Source organism: Sander lucioperca, chromosome 8, assembly GCF_008315115.2.
Source record: "Sander lucioperca isolate FBNREF2018 chromosome 8, SLUC_FBN_1.2, whole genome shotgun sequence".
In the NCBI taxonomy this organism is placed as follows: domain Eukaryota; kingdom Metazoa; phylum Chordata; class Actinopteri; order Perciformes; family Percidae; genus Sander; species Sander lucioperca.
Window position 1 is genome coordinate 25,310,659 of NC_050180.1, and position 24,339 is coordinate 25,334,997.

The 24,339-nt window shown below is 43.4% G+C and overlaps 1 protein-coding gene across 2 annotated transcripts in view; it reads left to right on the forward strand.

Moving 5' to 3' along the window:
• The window catches only part of LOC116050203 (receptor tyrosine-protein kinase erbB-4-like), a 406,202-nt gene that overhangs the window by 302,167 nt on the left and 79,696 nt on the right, over positions 1–24,339 (forward strand). For both annotated transcript variants that reach the window (XM_031300194.2, XM_031300196.2), the window contains exons 14-16: positions 6,618–6,711; positions 20,474–20,628; positions 23,418–23,462. In XM_031300194.2, coding sequence (XP_031156054.1) covers positions 6,618–6,711; positions 20,474–20,628; positions 23,418–23,462 — 294 coding nt within the window. The remainder of the gene's footprint in view (positions 1–6,617; positions 6,712–20,473; positions 20,629–23,417; positions 23,463–24,339) is intronic.

The following is a 24,339-nucleotide window of genomic DNA, read 5'->3' on the forward strand; positions in this document are numbered from 1 at the left end:
AAAACCATTTGGACGTTATTGTTCAAAATCCCAAAAATGCAGTTTTATTTGTTTGTGTGAACATACAGGTTTGGCAGTACGTATTATTTCCAAAAGCCATTTGAAATGAATGTAATTTCTGCATCAAATCCATGTAAAGGTGTATTATTCACGGCAAATGTGTTTCTGCATCTTTGTCCCTTAAAGCTACATTGTGTAAGAATTTCTCCCATCTAGCGGTGAAATTGTATATAACAACCAAATGAATATTACTTTCTACCCCCCCCCCCCCTCCTCCCGCCCCACCATTCTGAGCGTGTTAAAACTCCTAAGGTGGCTGTATTATTCCAAGAAATACGACTTCGCCCGTGAGTGTGCCTTCCAGTGTAATAATAGTTTTACGTTATTTTGGTACCATTTCATTGCTAACATCAGCTATTGGCTTCCCAAACATATGCAAGCTAATTTTAGTAAAGTATCACTGCTATCGTTATTCTGTATATTGTACGAGATTAATAGTGTAAGGCAATGTTTACAGCGTAGGAGAGAAGCAACGGAGGTTTGTGTTTTTAATATATTTCTCTGAGCAGTGTGAACAATGTCAATGAAACCGAAATTAGCTCTTAGTATCTCCATCATTTACACGCAGCTGTTCTAGTAGCTAGTCTGTGTTACAGCTGCACAACGTGAGTTGTTTGCCAGGGAAATCACGACGCATATGATTACGTTTATGTTACAAGGTAGACAATCCTTTTTCGCAAGGAAAAGTATCCTAGATGTCGTTCTGCAAGTAGCAACTATAAAACTTTGAATTTAAATAAATAGGCAGAATTACATGTTGAGAAGAAATCAGGCAACTTTGTCCCTTTTAAAATCCTTGCTCCTTATGAGGTCTTTCCATCTTGGAAAAGCCACTCCAATATTAACTTTGGTCTTTGCCTGTCGCGTTGTCGTTTTAATTCTCTTTTTAACCTCCTTGGCGATTCCGTTACATGTAGTAGACCAAGAGAATAGGCGTGATGCTCCATCTTCAACCGGCTTTCAAATCTGCTGGCAGTTACTGAGTAATCTTCTCCCCCTCCCTGGCATTCGTCATGCTGCCACTGAGTGTGAAAGTGCGAAACGCGGAGGTAGAGTATGTCTCTCTTTGGCTAATGTATTTTAAAGATGGAGGCGCAACATGATAGAATACATAGGAGCAAGTCGCTCCTATGTATTCTGAATGATTCTGAATGGCAGATTCTACGCTTATGAGAATACTTTGATTAGTTGGTGGAAGTTATTACACATGAATGAGCACATATTTGTGAAAGAACAAAGGGGTTTTTGCTAAGAATCAACTCAAAAAATTACACAACGGAGCTTTAAAGGTCCCATGGCATGAAAATGTCACTTTATGAGGTTTTTTAACATTAATATGAGTTCCCTCAGCCTGCCTTTGGTCCCCCAGTGGCTAAAAATGGCGATAGGTGTAAACCGAGCCCAGGGTATCCTGCTCTGCCTTTGAAAAAATGAAAGCTCAGATGGGCCGATCTGGAATCTGCTCCTTATGAGGTCATAAGGAGCAAGGTTCTATTTCGTATAGGCTTCGCCCTCTAAGCCACGCTATTGGGTTTATCCCTTCGCGCATGCGCAGTCGTGAAGATTTTCTTTCCCACCCTTGCGTACCGCTCGGGCCTCAACTACGTCCGCAAATACTGTATATAAACAGAGCGGACCCGTTGCTCTGCTCCCACTTTTTCTTCAAGCTAGCAGTATGAAGACAAACTCGACTTCCAGCGGTGTTCGCCACTGCCTCACCTGCCGGACTGGCTACATCCTGCCGCCGGACCTCCACCCCCACTGTGAGACCTGCCTTGGCGCCACTTACGCCTCCTGCCAGTTCTGCATCCGCCTGCAATCTGAAGAGCTTAACCGGCGGGCGGAAGCTTTTCTGGAGTGTCAGGCTCTCACCCCCGATGCCTCCTGCCAGTTCTGCATCCGCCTGCCATCTAAAGAGCTTAACCGGCGGGCAGAAGCTTTTCTGGAGTGTCAGGCTAGCGGGGAAGGGGATGGCAGCTGGGCAGACAGACGGCAATCCGTCAACACCCTGGATTCACCGGAGGAAGGCTTTGCCGACGAGCCCGATGGCTCAATTCCCTCGGATAACGCCTCCGTCACCGGCTGTCCCTCCTCCCCCCTGGGAGAACTGGACCTCGAGACGGGGATCGATGCCCTCCCATTGCGGCTCTCCCCATATCCGGAATGGCCAAGGGCCCCGCTCCGGCGGTCTTCCCCTCTGCCTCAGGCGGCTCCACCCTCCACCGCTAAGACTCTCTTTTTGGATCTGCCGGAGATCATCAAAAAGGCGGCAGACCAGAGAGGCATAGCGCTCGCGGCCTCTTGAGCGGGGATGTTTACGCTCAGGAGCTGCCCTCCTCACGGGCCCCACTCTGGCCGCGCTTCACGGAGCTTCGGCCATTTGTGGAAGAGGCGCTCTCCCAGCCCGGGAAACTGAAGGCTCCCGTCTTTCGCTACGCCCCATTTATCCTGGTTCAAGGCGACACAGAAGCGGGCTTCCCTTCGGTCCCTCCCCTGGAGCAGAGCCTGGTGTCCATCCTGCTTCTGAAGGCCACTTTTTCCGGCCACCGGAAGCCTACGCCTCCTTCGCCCCAGGATCAGGTATGTGCTCAGGTCACTGACCGGTCACACCAGTGTGCGGCCCAGGGTCTCGCGGCACAGAATAATATAGCTTTGCTAGCCTCCGCCGTCTCCGCCATGGCCATTACTCCGGGAGCTCTTCCTCCGGAGCTAGCCACAGAGATTGGCAAAGCTATGACCGCGATCCTCACCCTGACCACGGCATCCACAGTGGCGTTGTCCAGATTCATGGCGTGGCAGACTGTGGAGCACAGCTACCCACTGACATAAGACACGAGCTTCTGTACGGTCCCATAGCTCCTGATGGACTATTTGGGCCCCGCCTACAGACAGCCACATCTCATTTGCACCAAGCGGAACGATTTTGAATGCTCGGCTCTTGGAAGGCGGCTCCTCCACAGCAGCGCCGTCGCCATGACAACCGCCATGACAACCGCCATGAAAGGAAGCGCGCCACAGCCTCTGCTGCGGCTGCGTTTTCGCAGGCTTCGAGCTCCGCTCCTCCGCCCGGCCCCCCTCCGCAGCGACTGCCGGCTCCACATGACTGGCAGGCTTCACGGAGCCGGAGGACCATGAGGGCGGCCCCCACCTGGTCTAACCCACCCCCCGAGCCACCCAACAAACGGCAGCGTCGGGGCGCGGGCAACGTCTGTCCCCATACGGTTGAGAGCTGGAAACACAACGGCCCTTTTGAGCAGTTTCCCCTCAGCCAAGCAGCCCCTGTTCCCACTGAACAGTGCGCTGACAACATGACAGTCGTTCCCCATACAAGCGCACACCAGCCCATCGCTGCACACGGAGCTCCACCGCTCTCTCACTATGCAGACAGCGGGAGCGAACGCTCATTCACTATGAACGGTGCCGCTCAGTCATCCCTCTAGTAAAGCGTTTTTTGAAAGGGGTCAGACGACAGAAACCCGCCGTGCGCTCTCTCACACCCTCTCAGGTTGCTGTCTCTAAAAACGGCGCTTCTCCTTGCCTTGACGTCAGCCAAGCGAGTGAGTGACTTACGTGCGCTGTCAGTTTCGCCGTCCTGTCTCTCCATTAATGGGGACGGCAGCGCAGCCACCCTACAACCTAACCCCTCTTTCACACCGAAAATTTTAACAAATTCCTTTCGGTCAAGGGTTTTTTCCCTCCAGGGTTTTTTCCCCCCGCCTCATAACAACAACGCGGAGGAGGTTTTCCACCGTTTGTGTCCGGTGCGTGCGTTATCACAGTACGTTTTACGCACGGCGGACATGAGGCGGACACATCAGCTGTTTGTACACTATAGGGAACACTCCCAAGGAGCGGCCCTGTCAAAAAAGGCGTCTGTCTCACTGGCTGTGCAAGGCTATCAACCAGGCCTATAACACGGAGGGGGCAGAGCCCCCCCAGGGCATCCAGGCACATTCTACAAGGGCACTATCGACATCAGCGGCTCTGTTCAGAGGCATGTCAGTAGCCGACATCTGCGCAGCGGCCTGCCCTTTCATCCGTTTCTATCTGCGGGATATGTCCGAGCCCTCTCTGACCCACTCGGTCTTATCCTGTCTCAACGACGAATGATGCCCCGTCGTATGTGTGTTCTGTCTGCTGCCGGGAGGAGAGCGGTGTCCCACATATGTGTATGTATATGTATATATATTATATACATATTTTGTCACTATCATGCACGCCTACAATCACAGATTATGCGCCCTGCATGTGTGTTTTCCTGCTTCCTCACCCGCCTGCATTGAGTGCTGGGTGTAACGAGGTGTCCTCGTTATTACCGATCCTGATACATTCTCTGCCATGCACGCCTACAATCATGATATGTGCCGCTGCATGTGTACCCCCCCCCCCACTCTGGGTGGCTGGGAGGAACACAGGCGTCCCATAATTGTCAATCATGTACTACCCTCACCAATCATGCACGCCTGCACTCACGGTTTGGGCTTTACTCCCAGCTAGGCCAAGTCATTACCATGGCAGGCTCCGTTATCAAGATAACGGCTTATCTGATACAGTCTCCTGTCAGTGCATGAGAGACAGAGAGACAGAGAAGGGAAAAAAAGTTTAGTCGATGTTCCACTTGTGGGCTCTGGGTCGCAGGTGGCATTGACTACATCAGCTCCGCCCTAACCCAATAGCATGGCTTAGAGGGTGAAGCCTATACAAAATAGAACAATAGTTACGTTATTGTAACTCCAGATTCTATGAGTATAGGCGTAGCCCTCTAAGATTCGGGCCACCTGCTCCGGTTACATTAGCTGAAGAAAAAGCTTATGTTGGGAGCAGAGCAACGGGTCCGCTCTGTTTATATACAGTATTTGCGGACGTAGTTGAGGCCCGAGTGGTACGCAAGGGCGGGAAAGAAAATCTTCACGACTGCGCATGCGCGAAGGGATAAACCCAATAGCGTGGCTTAGAGGGCTACGCCTATACTCACAGAATCTGGAGTTACAATAACGTAACTATCGTTACCTCCCCTTTCTTTGCTTTGCCAGGCCAGAGAATTTGGCACGCCCATGAGAAAGAGAGAGACATCATGGCTTGCAAACAAGCAAAGTGGCAGTTGGTCAAGGTCACACCCCCACCCTCCACCTTGCCCCCCGCTCTCCTCCTCAATAGCATTTAAAGCTACAGACACAGAAATGGCACATACTAAGGAAAGCTCATTGTGGGACTCGTTCTAGTGGCTGTAATTCTGCACCAAGGCTGAATTTCGGGAAAGAGACTTCAGATACAGTATTAGGGGACCACTAAGGCCTATATAAAAGCATCCAAAAAGCAGCATGTCATGGGCCCTTTAACAGACAGAAAATACAGAAATGCAGAACACAGCATAATATCATGCAATAGCCTATAAGTCTTAAGTGTCAGTGATATCTTCCAGCTACACTGCATCCTTTATTATTTTAACCAGCACACACCCAGACAAAGGCTTACCTCCCCTGCCTCCTGGAAGGTTTTATGAAGGCCAGATGAAGCATAATTAATACTAATTTGATTTAGATCCCACTGGGCCAACGACATTTTTTTTTCTCCCAGTGCTGAGATGGAACATTCTGTTTTCCCTCACTGACCAAAAGAGAAGTACCCAAAGTAATTCTCCTTGTCCTGTAGTGACAAAGGCAAAGTGCCAACTCAGCCACACTCTGGTCAAATTTAATGACTTTCCGAGGCCACTCTGGTGTTCTACTATTATAAGGGGATTTTAGAAATTGAATAACAAGGCACTTAATTTAATTGATTTTGAAAGCGTTGCAACCCTTGCAGGTACTGCACCTTTCAACTGCCTTGACCCCCTGCGTGATTTTATCAGTGTTACAGTTAGCTAATTAGGTATGTGTGTGTGTGTGTGTGTGTGTGTGTGTGTTTGAGAGTTCTTATTGATGTTACAACTACATCTACTGACCTTTATTTCCAAAGTAATCATTGTAAGATACGATGCTCATACTAGCAGATAGAAACAGACAAATCATCCACTACTAATAATATTTATCTCTCTCAATCCCTCCATCTGTCTTCTTTGCTCTGGAAATGGCCTCTGAACTTGTTCAGATTCAGACATTATTGATTGAAAAGGATCACTTACAAACAAAAAGGAAGCATTTGAAGAGATCTTTCTGGAAAACAAAAATGTGATATTGACATTAGGATTAAGATTTATCAGGAATTCAACAGATCACTGCCATTGTTTTTTTTTGTTTTTTGCACAAGTTGTCCAGAAGGGGAGTCCACTGAATTTGATGATTTATATATAATAAAAATGTACTTCCACTAATCTTGCAAATCATAACAGAAAACATGAAGCTTTGATGTGATTCAGTCCAAATGTAGTAATGGTTTTTCATGACATTGTGCTAAATGGACACATGCAACATCTTTATTGGCTAAGGACACAAAGCCATGTTATTATTCTATTTCACAAAAAAATGTTTTGCTCCCTATCTTGTCTCTTTTACCTCTATCACTCTTTATTCCTTACTCATCCTAATCCCTCTCTCCAACCCTTTCCTCCCTCTCAGGGATATCCGAGAGCATGCCAACGGATCTGTGTGTGTGGAGTGTGATGGCCAGTGTGAGCGAGCTGAGGCTGACTCTTTGACCTGCAACGGTCCGGTAAGCTTCCCCTATAGACAACAATAGTATTACTGAATTATGTATTTATCTCACGTATGCCAGCTTAATGTAAGAGGGCTGCTGTTTGAGCAGTTTGTTTATGTTTTCTTTTATCTATTCATTCAATTTAATTAAATATCATTCAAATTAAACAAAAATGATGGCATTATTCCGTCATTGAAAGATGAACTGCAGTCTCATCTGTTTTAAAGCTAGAAGCCATGGAGCCAAGGCTAATGTAAGTTATAATGTGAGAGTGAAAAGCAAGGTAAAAGCAAGCCAACAAATGAACTATTATGTAAACTACATAACTATTATGTTTCATATTGCCACCAAATCCTACCAAAAAGTCTAAAACCTGTTGAATTCAATTAAAAGGAGAATGAGCTGAAAGTGTTAAATTGTTGTTTTCAGTGTTGAGCCCCCGAATGAAAAGTATATAAGGCCAGAGCATTGCTTCACTCACCACAATCTAAATGACTTGGAGCTGCAGACATTCTCTGCGGTCATCTGAGACTATGATTAATTATTGTATTAGCAGTCAAAGTGTGCCTTTCAGCTGTGCTATCGATCATGTCTCATGTTCCGAGTCAAAGGTAAAACGGATTGTTTTGGCTAAAATCAGCATTGTTTTGCATACTAATTTGCATGTATTCAATAGATGTTAACCATAAAAACTGTACTGAGGGACAGGCCTTTTTTTCTGATGTTTTCTTTTCTTTTCCAAAAGGCATTTGCACTCTTACTGTAGGCGCTCTTTGAAAGATTGTTTGGTAGCAGCTCTACATTAGAAAAAATGCCAGAGTGGAAAAGAAAATCCCTGACCTTCATTTCTGTCCTGCACACTACACCCACAGCCACATGAGGCCCCTGACCCTGGGCTTTCTCTTAAAATCTTATTTTGCCGTTTGATAGAGAGGGATGTTTTGCGACAGATGCAAGCCAGAAGGGGTTATTTTGTGTCCCATCACACCCTTGTCAGTTTGCCCACTATAGTTTAGAAGTAGTTGTTTTCCCAAAACTACTGGAGTGTTTGTGTCTGAGTGTACAAACATGGGAAGACAATGCCAAAGTTGGTTGTTGGCTTGAGTAGAGTGTGTTTGTTGTTGTTGTTGGAGGAGGTTTGTAGGTTTGATTATCTTGGCTGTTCGCTTGATACCTCACAACCCTTCACTTGGCTTCTTAGACAAGTGATGGGAAGGTGTGTGCTATTAAGAGAATAAAACAATGCACATACCTCTAGCTTACTTTCAGCAGTTTGAGGAGAACAAGAGAAAAAAAAACATGCAGCAATCAAAGCACTTTGTAATGATTTTCAATAGCAGATATGTCTCAACTAGTTAATTAGAGCAAATGCAAAATAAAGAGAGGCTAATGTGACATCCCTACTGTAGCTCTAGAGAATTCTTCATTACTTAAAAGGTCTTATATAAGAGGTTAGATTATTTATATATATGACTTTAAACATGACTTTCAGCAACTGTTTGACTGATGTCCTTATTTTTGCACACTGTAATTTCTATTAGAGTTGCAACGATGAATCGATTAATCGATTAGTTGTCAACTATTAAATTAATCGCCAACTATTTTGATAATCGATTAATCGTTTGAGTCATTTTTTTATAAAAAAAAATAAGATTTCTCTGATTCCAGCTTGTTAAATGTGAATATCTTCTAGTTTCTTCTCTCCTTTGTGACAGTAAACTGAATATCTTTGAGTTTTGGACAAAACAAGACATTTGAGGACGTCCTCTTAGGCTTTGGGAAACACTGATCCACATTTTTCATCATGTTTTGACATTTTTATAGATCAAACAACTAATCGATTAATCGAGAAAATAAACGACAGATTAATCGACTATGTAAATAATCGTTAGTTGCAGCCCTAATTTCTATATACTGGTACTGTCTCTCAGACATGCAGTACTTCAGCCTGTGTGTGTGTGTGTGTGTGTGTGCGTGCGTGCGGGTGGGCGGGCATGTGTGTGTGTGACTTGTCAAGCTGTGTATAATGTGAATGTCCCAGGGTAACCTGTTGCACCACAAGAAGATTACAGCAATCATGTTCTGGCCACAGAGCCCATGGCAATTACATTAAGGTTTACACACGGTGATTTGATAGGCCTAATGCCCTCTGAGGAGAAAGATTGGAGATATGACTATAGCCATGAATTAAGGCTATGTTATGGACAGAATAGGTGATAATGGTAGATCTAGATAAGTTGCTGTTGATCAGAATCAGAATCAGAATCAGAAAAGCTTTATTGCCAAGTACATTTTTTACACATACAAGGAATTTGTTTTGGTGTTGTAGGTGCATGTCACACATTCTCTAAAATAAGTTAAACAAACAGGTTAAACAGAACAAACAATATAAGTATAAGTATAAGTATATGTGTATATATATATATATATATATATATATATATATATATATATATATACACACAGAATTTAAAAAATAAGATAGTAAGAATTAAGATAAAAAGAGCAGATTAAGTACAGTGGCATGTAGAGCCAGAGGTGGGGTGTGGAGAGAGTCAGGGTGGTTTCCGGGCCTTGTTAATAAGGCTAGTGGCGGAGGGGAAAAAACTGTCCTTGTGATGTGAGGTTTTGGTCCTGATGGACCTCATCCTCCTGCCAGAGGGGAGTGTCTCAAAGAGTTTGTTGCTTGGGTAGGAGGGGTCAGCCACAATCTTTCCATCACGCTTCAGAGTCCTGGTGGCGTAAAGGTCCTGGAGCGGCGGCAGATTGCAGCCAATCACTTTCTCAGCTGACCGAATGACATGCTGCAGTCTGCCCTTGTATTTGGCTGTGCTAGCAGCGTACCTGATGGTGGTGGAGGATGTGAGGATGGACTCAATGATTGCTGTGTAGAAGTGCACCATCATTGTCTTTGGCAGGTTGAATTTCTTCAGCTGCCGCAGGAAGTACATCCTCTGTTGTGCTTTCTTGACGAGGGAGCTGATGTTCAGCTCCCACTTGAGGTCCTGGGAGATGATAGTTCCCAGGAAGCGGAAAGACTCCACAACGTTAATTGTGGAGTCACAGAGGGTGATGGGGGCAGGTGGGGCTGAATTCTTCCTGAAGTCCACAACCATCTCCACTGTCTTTAGAGCATTGAGCTCTAGATTGTTTTGCTTGCACCACTTCACCAGGTGGTCAGCCTCCGACCTGTAGGCGGTCTCGTCTCCATCAGAGATGAGTCCGATGAGGGAGGTGTCGTCCGCGAACTTCAGAAGCTTGACAGACTGGTGACTGGAAGTGCAGCTGTTGGTGTACAGGGAGAAGAGCAGAGGAGAAAGAACACAGCCCTGAGGGGATCCGATGCTGATGGTCTGTGAGTCGGAGATGTCTTTCCCCAGCTTCACATGCTGCATCCTGTCAGACAGGAAGTCAGTGATCCACCTGCAGGTGGAGTCAGGCACACCAAGCTGGGAGAGTTTCTCCTGAAGCAGAGCCGGGATGATGGTGTTAAAGGCAGAGCTGAAGTCCACAAGCAGGATCCTGGCGTAGGTTCCTGCGGAGTCCAGGTGCTGGAGGATGTAGTGGAGGGCCAGGTTGACTGCATCGTCTACAGACCTATTGGCTCTGTAGGCAAACTGCAGGGGATCCAGGAGGGGGTCGGTGATGTCTTTGAGGTGTGAAAGCACAAGGCGCTCAAAGGACTTCATAACCACAGAGGTCAGGGCGACGGGTCTGAAGTCATTAAGTCCTGTGGTCCTTGGCTTCTTTGGAACAGGGATGATTGTTGAGGACTTAAAGCAGGCTGGCACGTCGCATGTCTCCAGTGAGGTGTTGAAAATGTCTGTGAACACTGGAGACAGCTGGTCAGCGCAGTGCTTCAAGCTGGATGGGGAGACAGCATCCGGTCCAGCAGCTTTCCTGGGGTTCTGTCTCCTGAACAGTCTGTTGACGTCTTCCTCATTGATGGAGAGAGTCGTCACTGAGGTGGGTGGGGAGGTGGAGGGGGGGACCTTTAAGGTGGGGAGGTGGAGGTGGAGGTGATGCACTGTAGCTGGAGCTGTTGGGAGGTGTCGCGGGGGATGGTATCAGGGAAGACCCTTTGTTGATTGGTAATACATCATTATTTTATCTCCAGCAGGCATATCTATTACTGTGTCTTTACTGAAAGATTGGAGCGTGCTTACTTTTCACAAAAGGCACTGAAGACTTCAGCTCAACTTAAGTATCCTATTGAATTTCCTTAATTTTCTGCAAAATACAAGATTTATTTGTGATTTTGAATGCATCATGGCACAATTTCTAAGTTAAAGTTACAAAGAGGGCAGACTATGATGTTAGTCATAGGCGCTACCACATCCATCTCTCTCCTATTTGTCCCCCGTTTCATTTCTTCTTTCTCTCACTTCTTCCCTTTTTATCTCACTAACTCATCGTTAATGCTTAAAATTATTTTGTAGTATAGTGTGGGAGTATATTTGAGGACTCTGGCTGATATACAGCAGAGCATGAGGGCTCGGCCTCTGCATTAATATCATAGTAAAATATATAGTAAATCCCGGTGTACCTGATCATGCCTTGAAAAGCCTTTTATGTGGCTGCCTGTTGAAAGTCTTGACTATAAGCTCTGACACTGTAAAGATTAATTGGCAATCCTCCTGAGATGCTGGTGTCTGTGTATGAAAGGGAAGAAAGAGAGATAGAAGAGATCGAAATATATATTTACACTCACCTACCTAACAACGTCACTCACAAACTTAGCTGTTAAGTGCACAGGCAGACCGATTTAAATTTACATGGCATGGTACTTTAGTCACGACGCTGTGCATCCCTGTCACTTTTTCGATGCCCCTGTGCCCTGCTGGACCAAACACTGTTTGTGTGCTCTGTCACATAATTTAGCTTGCTGACGTGATGGGGCTATTGGAGACACACACACACTCACACCACACACACACCAAGCCACGGGTGAGAAGACACTCATAAAAGGGAAGAGCCAGGCTCAACGCTAAAGCCAGTGAGAGCAACAAGACTTTCAATTTGCATAATTATAACAGGCTGAATGCATGTTCACACACACACACACACACACACACACACACACAAACACAAGCTACAAAGAACGCACGCAGAGGCATTAACATAACACACTCATACTTACACACATGCATGAATGCAAGCCCATGCACAGACACTACTTCTGGTTATGTATGAACAAGCACTCACACACACTCCTCCACTTTCCAAAGGATAATTATCTGCCTTCGCTATAATCTTTTTACCTTGGTCGCCCCTTGCTTAACGAGAACTGTGTGTGTGTGTGTGTGTGTGTGTGTGTGTGTCGCAGTGGGAGTGGGTGTGCATTCATAACACATACTGTACAAAATAAGAGAAAGAGAGAAAAGAGAATGATATTTAATGTTCTCCAGAAATCACATGATTTCATGTACTGTAGTTACGTATTCAAATTCAAACAAAGATTAGAGGGGGAAAAAAGAAATTTGTGTATCAACTTGTTTTGATCAAATTTTTTCCTGCCCCATTAATCAATTATGGGGCATCCATGTCCACTCTCTCTTTCTCCCTCACTTCCCCTTATTACTCTACAGTACTTTTACTTTTCACCTTCTGTCTTTTGCTAGCCTGGTTGACACCAGACCCTTCTCAGTTGTAAGAGTGGGTCTGGGCAAGCTTCATTCACAGCTCATTTTCAAAGGGGCGTCACCAACGGACGCTGCTCAAATGCCTCTGGGCGCAATTAGATAGTCCTTCAACCAATCAGACCAACGATCCGGGTGACGTAGTAGCGACAGCGGCATCAATGGGTTGCTGCGCTTCGGTGCGGTGGCCGTCATGTTGAATGTAAACAAAAAGCTGCTTGCCGTCGCTGCGCTATCATCATCGTGTAAAGCCCGCCTAAACGGTTGTGATTGGTGCCTCGATTTGGAAAAATTGGAAATGGGCTTGAATGGGCTCTTGGCCAGACTGACTTGCAGAGCAAATCTCAAATTTGCCCGAAGTTCGTCAGGGTTTTCCCAGGCTAGTCTTTTGCTCCCTGTTATCTCTATTTTGCTCTCAAGCGATCACTGCTACACAACCACAACAATTGAATCTATAAAGCTGCTAAGAAACCTGCACTTTGCAAATTATTGATGTAGAAATATACCCACCAATCAGTCTACATTACAAACTGAGGCTTCAACAGATATTTCATCACATTGTGACACCACAGATTTGTCCTTTATGCCCGGCTTCAGGATGTCAGGTATAGTTAGAGTATATCCTCTCCACACAGGAAGTTTGGAATTAAAACTTGAGAATATAAATTCAATATCAGTCACAGGGGACATTTTACTGCACAACAAGTACTTTTACTTTTGATATAAGTACATTTTGCCGCTAATACTGGTACCTTTACATAAGTAAAGGCTCTGTATACTTCTTCCACCACTGGCTTGTGTATGTGTGTTGTTTGTCAATGAGATGTTCTTTAGGCCTTTTGATGATACGCGTCCTGTCTGGAAGAGCTCTTCGCCTCTCTTCCTCTCCTCCCCTACCTCCTCCCTCACCTATATTAGCTCCATAAATCCTGTTCTAGGCGGATTGTTATGGTCATTGTGTGTGCTGTGAGCGATGGTTATTATCTGCCTGCTCTGCTCACACTGCTTCATGCGTCTTGTCTGCTCCCTCCCTTCTGTCCCTCTTTCTCTCTCTCTTATTCACACTATATCTCTCTTGCTCTTACTGCCTCTCCCTTTCACTGTGTTATCCTGCATCCATGTCCACTCTCTCTCTCTCCCTTACTTCCCCTTATTACTCTACAGTACTTTTTACTTTTCCACCTTCTGTCTTTTGCTCCCTGTTATCTCTATTTTGCTCTCAAGCGATCACTGCTACACAACCACAACAATTGAATCTATAAAGCTGCTAAGAAACCTGCACTTGGCAAGTTATTGATGTAGAAATATACCCACCAATCAGTCTACATTACAAACTGAGGCTTCAGCAGATATTTCATCACATTGTGACACCACAGATTTGTCCTTTTTGCCCGGCTTCAGGATGTCAGGTATAGTTAAAGTATATCCTCTCCACACAGGAAGTTTGGAATTAAAACTTGAGAGTAAAAACTGTCACCTAAACATCTGTGAGAGAAAGCTGGACTCACCAGTGATAAGTAAACCTGTTTCCACCTGTTCTTTTCTGTCTCCAAACCCACCTGTCATGAAAAGTTTGCAGGAAATTCTGCCAATTATCATGACTGCCACCCGCCACTAACTGCAGATTCATCTAGTAAAAACCTTGTGTTTTTTTTCTCAAACGTCTTTTTATTAAAGCATACGATTTGACATACAATTCACTTGTACATTCTAAGAATTTTTCAGTAAGTAATTCAATAAATCAAATAAACAGTAAACTTGAAGTGGTGCAGCATTAAAGCAAGGCAAAGCAAAAAAAAAAAAAAAAAAAAAGAGAGAGAGAGACAAGTAACAACAATAATACAAAAACAGTGGCAAGAACACTACCAGGCTGACCGCGATCCCCCACACTATCCCATCCCCCCCGTCTACCCATCTAACCCCTCCCTATGTATCTCCACCCCATCCACCCTCCCTCACAGAGGCCTTCACTCTAATACCATTATAATTGTCATTATATCATGTGCTAGGATGCGGACTGTTGTACTGGAATTGTAGTTTTGAGGTATGATATAAGGGGTTTCCATGTTTTATTGAATAAGTTGAGCCTGTCTTTCAATGTATACCTTATCCTTTCTAAATGAAGTGTGTTAGTTAAATCCTCTAACCACATCTTAGAAGTAGGTACAGTTGTGCTCTTCCATAAGATGAGGATTAATCTCTTTGCTATTATGAAACAATAAGAGAGAAAGTGCTGCTGTGCCACACTAAGTTTCCTGAAGGTCGCCGATATTCCAAGAATGATGAACAAGGGCTCAGGTTTGATTGAAGTATTTATGACCTCAGACATAATGTTACATATATCAATCCAGAACAATTGGACCCTTGGGCATAGAGCAAAACTATGGAGAAGTGATGCTACAGAAGAGTGGCACTTATCACACATAGGTGACACCTCTGGGTATATGTTGTGTAGTTTCTCCTTTGAGTAATGAAGCCTATGAATAATTTTAAATTGGACAAGACAATGTCTTGCGTTATCTGAACAATTATGTATTTTTTCAAGACTTTCTGTCCATAAATCATCTGGAATAGATTCACCAAGTTCCTCTTCCCACTTACGTTTATAATTTTCAGTCGATGGGGAGCTTATTAATAAGAGATTGTTATAGATGCGGGATATCAATTTACTTTCGTTAGGAGACAGTTTCAGACAGTCATCTATTTTAGATTGTGATTCAGTCTCAAAGTCTCTTAGGTATTTCCGAACGTAGTCCCTAAATTGTAGGTAACGAAAGAAGTTATTATTCCCCAGCTCATACTTCCTCTGTAGTTGTGTGAATGAGGCAAAGACGCCTCCCATATATAAGTCACCAATACATTGGACACCCCTCTCACTCCATGTAGAAAAGGCTCCATCCAGACTGGAGGGGGCAAATGTAGGGTTTCTAGCGATGGGTAGCAGAGGAGAGATTGGTTTAAGATTAAAGGTGGTCTTGATTTGTTTCCAGGTACAGATCATGCTATGTATGATTGGGTTGTTATTATACAGGGACTTATTAACCGCAGCCGGAGCTAGTAGGACCGCGGCCATAGAATACGGGTGGCAGTCCTCCCGCTCCAGCATTAGCCAATCAGACATTGGTATTGATGTGTCTAACCAAAAGGTAAATCTTAATCGCTGAGGCCCAGTAATATAGCAAAAAGTCTGGGAGTGTCAATCCCCCCTTCGATTTTGGCCTACAGAGATGTTTTTTGCCTATTCTGTGAACCTTGTGCCCCCACAGAAAAGGAACTTTTAAAGAGTCTAGTTGTTTAAAAAAGGATTTTTTTAGAAACATTGGGATGTTTTGAAATAGGTACAACAATTGCGGGAGGAAAATCATCTTTATAGCATTAATTCTCCCAATTAAAGAAATTGGGAGCGTGTCGGAGAATGATATTCTAGTCTGTAATCGCTCTATTAGAGGGGGGAAGTTTGCCTGGAATAGAGAGGAGTACTGCTTTGTCACTTCTATCCCCAAATAGGTAAATTTCTCTGGAGAGACTGTGAATGGAAAGTGACCTAGGTGTGCTAAGTCACTCATATGGACCGGCATTAAAACGCTTTTAGTCCAATTGATCCGATAACCCGAAAAGGTCCCAAACAGGTTGATTTTGTCCAGAAGATTTGGAATAGTAATTTGAGGCTGCGTTATATATAAAAGGATGTCATCTGCGTATAATGATATCTTATTATTTGTGTCTTTGGTGGAGTAACCATAAATCTGGGGTTCTATTCTGATACATTGGGCTAGAGGCTCGATAGCCAGCGCAAAAATTAAAGGGGATAGTGGACACCCCTGCCGTGTCCCTCTATATAATCTAAACGAGGAGGATATTGTCCGGTTTGTTAGGATTTGAGCCGTGGGATTATTATAAATGAGTTTAATTAGTGACAGGAATTTATTTCCGAAATTGAACCTATTAAGAACTTCAAATAAGTAGCACCACTCAATCTGGTCAAATGCCTTCTCGGCGTCAAGTGCAAGTATGACAAGATCAGTAGGTGGACCTCTCTTTGTATATATAATATTGAAAAGACGTCTAATATTGAAAGTAGCACTCCTGTTCGGTATGAAACCTGTCTGGTCCATATGAACTAGTTTTCCCAATAGAGGATTCAGCCTGTTAGCCAGTATCTTGGCAAATAATTTTCCATCGACATTGAGGAGGGAGATAGGACGATAAGCGCCTACTTCCTGTGAGTCCTTCCCTTTTTTGTGAATTAATGTGATCACAGCCTCAGTTAGGGTGGGGGGTAAATTACCCTGTATCTGGGCATGTTCATACAATTTCAACAGGTAAGGGGATAGGTTTTCACTGAATGTTTTGTATAATTCCCCTGGAAGTCCATCAGGACCGGGTGCCTTATTACTCTTTAGGGAGGCAATGGCGCTCCGAACCTCTGCAATTGTGAGGTCAGAATTCAAAGAATCACAATCTTCCTTGTTCAGTCTGGGAAGCTCACATTTGTCTAAAAATGTATTAATAGTTACAGAATCTGAAGTGGTCTTTGAGGTATATAAATCAGTATAAAATTCAAGAAACCTGTCATTGATATCTTTAGGCTTTGTAAGTATTGTATTATTGTGAGCTTTTATCTTGTGTATTGTTCTGTCGTTTTCCATTTTTCTGAGTTGTCTAGCTAGTAGTTTGTGTGGTTTGTCACCAAATTCAAAATATTTTTGCCTAGTAGAGAAATGCTTTACTTAGTTTTGCAGAGATAATTTTGTTATATTCATATTTAAGTGTTGCTATTTTCCTGTGCAATATAATAGAAGGGGAGTGTGCATTTTCTATGTCAAGTAATTTAATTTGATCTCCTAATTCTTTTAATTTGGTCTTTACTTTTCGCCTAGAAGCTTCAAACGAAATGATACAGCCTCTTATGTAAGCCTTGAATGCTTCCCAGAGGATGGAGGGAGAGGTATCAGGGTTGTCATTTATTTCAAAGTATAAAGAAATCTGGTCTTTTAAGTATTCGCAAAATTTATTTTCAGTGAGTAGGTGCGAGTTCAGTTTCCAAGAGGCGTATGGCTTATCTACATGATCTAAACACAACGAAAAGGTGAGTGGGCTGTGATCTGAAATCACAATGCTGTGATATTTAGCATTCAGTGTGGATGGTATGAGTTTGGCGTCCACCAGGAAGTAGTCTATCCTACTGTAGGAGTTGTGTACAGGTGAATAAAAGGAATAGTCCCTACCTGAAGGGTTCATCGCTCTCCATATATCCAGTACATTTGTGTTATTAATGAACGTATTTAAAAATTCACTAGAGGCATTTCTTGGGAGTCTCTTCGTGGAGGACCTATCAAGATATGTGTCAAGGACAGTATTAAAGTCGCCCCCTATTATCAAGTGTGTTTGTGAGATGTCTGGTATCAGTGAAAAAACCTTCTGAAAGAATATGGGGTTATCTATGTTGGGAGCATATATATTTACTAGGGTAAGGGAAATGTTGTGGATTTCACCAATTACTATAATATAGCGGCCCTCTTTGTCAGTGATTGTCTTTTTCTGTAAAAAGGGCACACCTTTTCTCAATACAATGGCTGTACCTCTTGCTTTGGATGAAAAGTTTGAGTGGTAAACTTCCCCTATCCATTTAGCTTTTAACCTGCCATGCGAGCCACTCTTCAAGTGAGTTTCCTGTAGAAACATAATGTCTGAGGTCAGTGACTTTAAGTGGGTCAGAACTTTACTTCTCTTGACTGGGTTGTTTACTCCGCGTACATTCCAGCTGGAAAATGTGAGACCCTTCATCCCTCTGCTGTCATTGTTTAAACTATCATACATCAGGAATCTGTGATCAGTACAGTATCCGTAGCAGTAAAGCTGTCAATGTGTAGCATTTGAGTGAGTGGTCTTCCTGTCCCTCCCCTCCCCTCTACCCCAGTCCGCCCCACAACCGTTATCAAGGTCAGCCCAGTCCCCATAGTAACAAATGAAAACAAAACTACTCTAGCCAATTCAAAGTGAATGTGGCGCGAGTCTTCTTAAGGAAGTAAGTACAAATAAACCAGTAACTTAAGTTACTTCCTCGCACCTTCTGGTGGCCTGATGCTAACTCCTATCTGTGATCCCATAGCTTGGTAACTTATACAAATTTTTTAGATAGTTTAGTGAAGAGAAGAGAGTATGATTAGTTAGAGTGCCATAGTAATATAGTATCCATGGGCCTATAGCTAAGAAGGAAAACTGTAAAAAAAATTTCCCCAGGGTGGGGATTCGCATTGTCTGTATAACAAAACAAAAAAAGCAAAAAAAAAAAAAAAAGGAGAAATAGTTTAAACATGTATGACCAAAGGGTTAACTGAGTTGTAGCTCCAACCTTAGAACTGACATCAGAAACATCTGTAACAGTAATCATTACGAATTAAGGGAGGTAATAACACATTGGATATCTTTCAATAACAGTGAGCCATTTCCACACTTTAAAGAACTAGCAATTGTCAGGGCTCCTAATAAGATATCAGAAAAAGAAACAGTAACAGTGCAAACCTCAATCTGTATGAGGCAGGACATAACATTTTCCAATCATTCTTTTAATGAGAATGGCGGTTTTACAGTCAAATGGTGAGGCACCAGCTGTGTGTGTGTATGAGTGTGCAACTCACGTGGATAGGTGACAGCTAGTGTTGCGCTAGCCATAAAAGCTAACTAGTAAGCACCAGTACATAACCACCTCTCTGAATATCTTGATTCTCCGCATCAGCAGTGATTGCATCAGTTTAAGCGTCCTCCTGTCTCATTTCAGTCGAGCCGGATGCGGAGAGGCGTTCGGCATATTCCTCCGCTTTTTTGGCATCTATGAACGAGGTCTGTGTGCCGTTATGGGTTACCAGGAGCCTGGCAGGATAGAGGAGGCCGTATCTGACCCCCGGTCTGCCCCGTAGCAGCTCCCTGGTGCGGTTGAATAATGCCCTCTTTTTAGCCACGGCAGGCGGGTAGTCCGAAAATATTTGGATCCTTTTACCACCGTGGTAGAGCTGTTTCGCCGCTGTAGCCTTGCGTAGGATGTCCTCAAGCGTGTGGAAGTAGTGTAGCCTCAGTACAAAGGGTCTGGGTGGCTCATGAGGTTCGGGTCGTCTTCGGAGGGTCCGGTGCGCTCTATCAATGAGAGGCTTCTCATCCAGGGATAGCACCTCTTGCAGCAACCCGGCGATAAAGTCTCTCGGCCTGGGTCCCTCGGTCCCCTCAGGGACTCCGATGACCCGGATGTTGTGTCTCCTCGAGCGTCCTTCTAGGTCTTCGCATTTCTCAGTTAGTTTTTCTACTTCAGAGCTCAGGCGGGCGACTTGACGTTGAAGTACAGTGACATCGTCCGACTGGTATGAGGGGGATTTCTCTATCTCTCCAATAGTGTTAGCATGCGAGGCCGCGGTTTTCTCCAGGGCCGTAATGGAAGTCTGCAATTCTTCTTTAGTTGTAGCCAACTCACCTCTCAGCACGGTGTACACCGTCTGTATACGGACATCGATAGTGGCGCATATGTCGTCTTTAATCTGGGTAATTTCATTTCGCAGCGCTGCAATAGCGGCCAGTACAGCCCGGTTTGGTGGGTCCGCCTCCTCACTCAGGTAGTCGGGCTCCACCATCTCAGTTGAGTCCGAGGGTTGATCAAGGCCTAATTCTTGTTGGTCGTTCTTTTTGGATTTTCCCTTTTTTGACATCGTTCTCTCCTTTTAGGTTTGATTTCCCACTTGCTTGTGTCTTCTTATGTCACACCAAAGCACTCTTAGGCGGATATACAGCAGTTTAGTGTATTAATAGAAGAAAAGTTACCGGAGCTATGTGAAACACGTCTCACTCCTCCATTGCTCAACAGCGCCCCCCACCTTGTGTTTTTTTTAATCCAAACCTTCCTTTATTAGTAGTGCTGGAATTGTGCTGAAATGCAAAGCTTAAAATCAAATAGAGCGTGCTACTAGTCATCATCTTCATAATATTAATAGTAAATAAGAGTTGTCAGTTAAAATTGTCACTTAAATGGCAACTTAGCAACCCACTAATGGTTATATGTATGCCTACTATAAACATTATGTTAAGAACTACTGTATGTTTTCAAAATTGCACATCTGAAAAACAATGCTTTTTCTTCTCACTTCCCCTAGGGCCCAGAGCATTGTGTGAAATGCCTGCATTTTAAGGACGGCCCTAATTGTGTTGAAAAGTGTCCCGATGGCCTGCAGGGTGCCAACAGCTTCATCTTCAAGTACGCCGAAGCCAACAATGAATGCCACCCCTGCCATGCCAACTGCACCCAGGGGTAAGTACAGTCAGGACAAGGACTGGTCAGAGGTGTTGGGTTCAATGGTCATTAGTCCACAAAAGTAAGACATTTCTGTCATTCCTTTATACATCAAAAGGGGGTTCCCTCAATCTATAAAATATGATTGAAACCAAACAGTAATCAGTCAGATAAAACCAAAATACATGGAACATGTCCACCGTGTGTCATCCTAGATGGTTTTAGAGGATGATGACTAATCATTAGGAAAATCCATTTGCAGAGTGGGAGACAGATAATATATAACAAACATGATTTTAATCAGTAACTTCAGTGTGAAGATTTGAGATTTATTTATTTAAAATAGGGACAGTGCATATTAATGAACATTTATGTAACTATATAAGATTATAGCCAGTGTCTAATTTACATTACATGTTTAGTCCCATTGGCCGGTTAATGTTAAAATAACACGTCCCAACACAATAAATCAATAAGAAAAATAACAGTAAAAGAGTACAATTAACAAACAGACAAACAATAAATGTTGCTCAATGTACAGTAACATGTCGGAGTTCGTGTTGCTTTACTGAACTGTTGGTGTGTGTGTGTGTGTGTGTGTGTGTGTGTGTGTGTGTGTGTGTGCTATCAGCACTAGCATAATACTTAATAAGTATTTTAATAGTAATTACTTAATAACTTAATAATTCATTACATAACACATAGCCCTTACCCTAACCCCAATCCTGTTTTAAACCTACATTTCCTGACCCAAACCCTAAGACCTGGTCGCTCCAGCTTTTAAATCAGCGAAATTTCACACCAAAATCAATAGCATTGCCACAATCTGCCAGGAGCTTCTGCTTACTTTGTTTAACTTTGACAACTCTGACATGCAAGTTCACACCACTGAGCAATTGACACTGCTGACATATGAAACAGAGAGCTGGAGAGTCCAAAATGTATAAAACACATTAGTAGCTGTATTACACCATACCATTTTATAAAACCCAGCTCTGCTTGAGTCCTAACTGCTCCACAAAAGAGGCATGGTTTACAGTCAGTCATGAGGCAGAAGTTGATGGTACAAATGTGTCTGTTGAATAAACTGTTAACGTATTGCTTGGTTGGCCATAGTATAGCACTACCATGTTACTGCTGAGCTCACCAGCCACTGTAGCTCTCTAACTAGCCCTGCAAGTTGTCACTACATCAACCAGCTTCCAGCACCAACTGTTTCACAAGGACACTCCATTGTCCCTGTCCCACTTTCTGGAGTGACTGAGTACTAACAGAATATTCTTACTGAATCTCCTCATTCGTAATTGCATTTGGCTTTCATGTATATAGTTGTTTATACTGTAAGAGCATAATCAGAAATATATTTCATTTCACTATCCACGTCCTGCAAACGTAAAACTATAATCCAACATCTTGCAAGATAAGAGAGATGAATAGAGAGGCAAAGCAAGAAATGAGAGAGAAGATAGGAGTAATGAAAGCGAGTAGAGTCAGTAAAGTACCTTGCCACTGTCCACTGCTCACTAGCCACTGATCGCTCAATGTAATATTCAACGAAGGTTGGTAAGACATCATTTTGTAACTCCACAGGGAGTTTATGTCACTTCCTTGTGTGTTATTTCTCCTCTTCTGAGTGACAGCCTCCAGCTCGCTCGAGCATAGCAATGTAGTCGTAAATGAAAAAACACCAGGCTGACACTTTGTCACAGGTATAGCTTCATAAGCAGATCTGCCTCTCAAAAAAAAAAAAAAAAAAGCCGGGGGAGGAAAAGGGAGAGACAAAGAAGGAAATAGTCAGCGATGAAACCACTATCCCTTACTTCTAAACATTGAAAAGGAGAGCTTCCAAATTTTGGAGCGAGTAGTAAGACTGTCAGACACCACTAGTGCAACAGTACACATGGGAGATTTAAAACATCAACACAGGGGGACTGGTAACATTTCCAGCAGAAATCTTTGCTTTGCATCAGAAGCCAATATAACTGTAATCTGTCACCCACGTGGACACACTGAAAATGAACCTCCAGGATACAGTTGGGACTCATAAATGCTACACACACACACACACACACACACACACACACACACACACACACACACACACACACACACACAGACATTGTATGTTTTAACAGACAGCAATAAAGGGGTGTAGTGGACAGATAAGAGAAATCAATAGATTCTGTCTTATCTGGCTTAGCTTGTAGTCAGGAATATGACCAGCACACTAGTCCATACTTTGACAAATCAAAATATTGACAGAAACAAAGTACTGCAGTTTCATTCAGTTAGAATGCATTCAGATTTACTGTTGCAATGCATACGCTTTTCAGGACAGATTCACTTTTTCTATCAGTGTCACTGTAAGTTACTGTACAGTCAGCTATAAACCATTTACCACAGAAAAACATCCTGTGCATCACTCCTAACAAAAGAAGTGTAGTATTTTTCTCTAAAGTGTAACTGGAAATTGTGTTTCCTAGTACATATTAAATGATGCAAAAATGTGAATTGTACTATCTATTATTATATCCCTAATGTGTAAAGGCTGAGATAATGCAGTAAGCCTGTATAAAAAAATGTAATTTAAGTCAGCATGAGTGACCTCTCAGAGGTATGCTAAAGTCTACTGCGCATTACAGGGGTTTCATTATCAAGCAAACAAAGGCCACTGAGGGCATATGTGAAAATTGAATATACTGTTGTGGGTTCAGCTGCTCAACTCCCTACACTGTCTCATCATTCTCAGATATATGGCAAACTATGAATGTTGTTTGTTTACTTGTCTTATATTTGTTTATTTATAGGTGCATTGGACCAAGACTGCAAGACTGTATTGGCTGGATGGACAGGTACAAAAAATATGTGTATTGCCTTTCATGGAAACACCCCTACACAGCAGTACACACACACACACACACACACACACACACACACACACACACACACACACACACACACACACACACACACAGAAATCACAGTAAGCACAGTAAGCAACGTCTGTGATTAATGGCTAGCTCTAAGGCCCAAAATCCCTGTGAGTGTCCTTAATGCCTCTCTGGGAATGCATTCTTGTGTTTGTGTGTGTATGTGCACAAGCAATTTGCCTGGTTCTTGATAAATTGATAACACTTTAGCTTTTGTTCTGAGGCTATTAGGAAGGGGGGGGGGACAAAATGCCGCAGTTAACAGAAAATGGATTCAAGATTTCATATGAGAAACAGTTTGGCATCGAGTGGCGTTGAGAATTGTTGGGTGGCGTTTGGGAGATGAAAAACCAAAAAAAAACGGCTGATTGAGTACAAAACCAACTGGTGGGTATTTAGCACAACACTGCTGTCAAAAAAACAAACAGAGTCATGCAGGACAGGACATGCAATGGTGAAAGACAATGTGTGACTTAAAACTCAGACCATCAGACTGGGAAAATGTAAACACATGTAGACCATTTAGCAGCAGAGCAGGAAGCGTCAGAAGAAAGAGCCATACAGTTAGATACATAGACAGACAAACTAATAACCTTTAAGGAAGTATTTACTGATCCATATTCAGTCCTGCACCTTTTACTGAGGCCAATAGATGCTGAAGAAGATACCTATAATTTCAAAGAAAACATTCACTCCTTCTAGAGATCTGCTCCGAATCTAACCTTTTCCTATTTGGGACACTGCCAACAGGATGAAGGGGGACTTCATCAGATGGGGAAATGTAGCTATCAGCTGACCT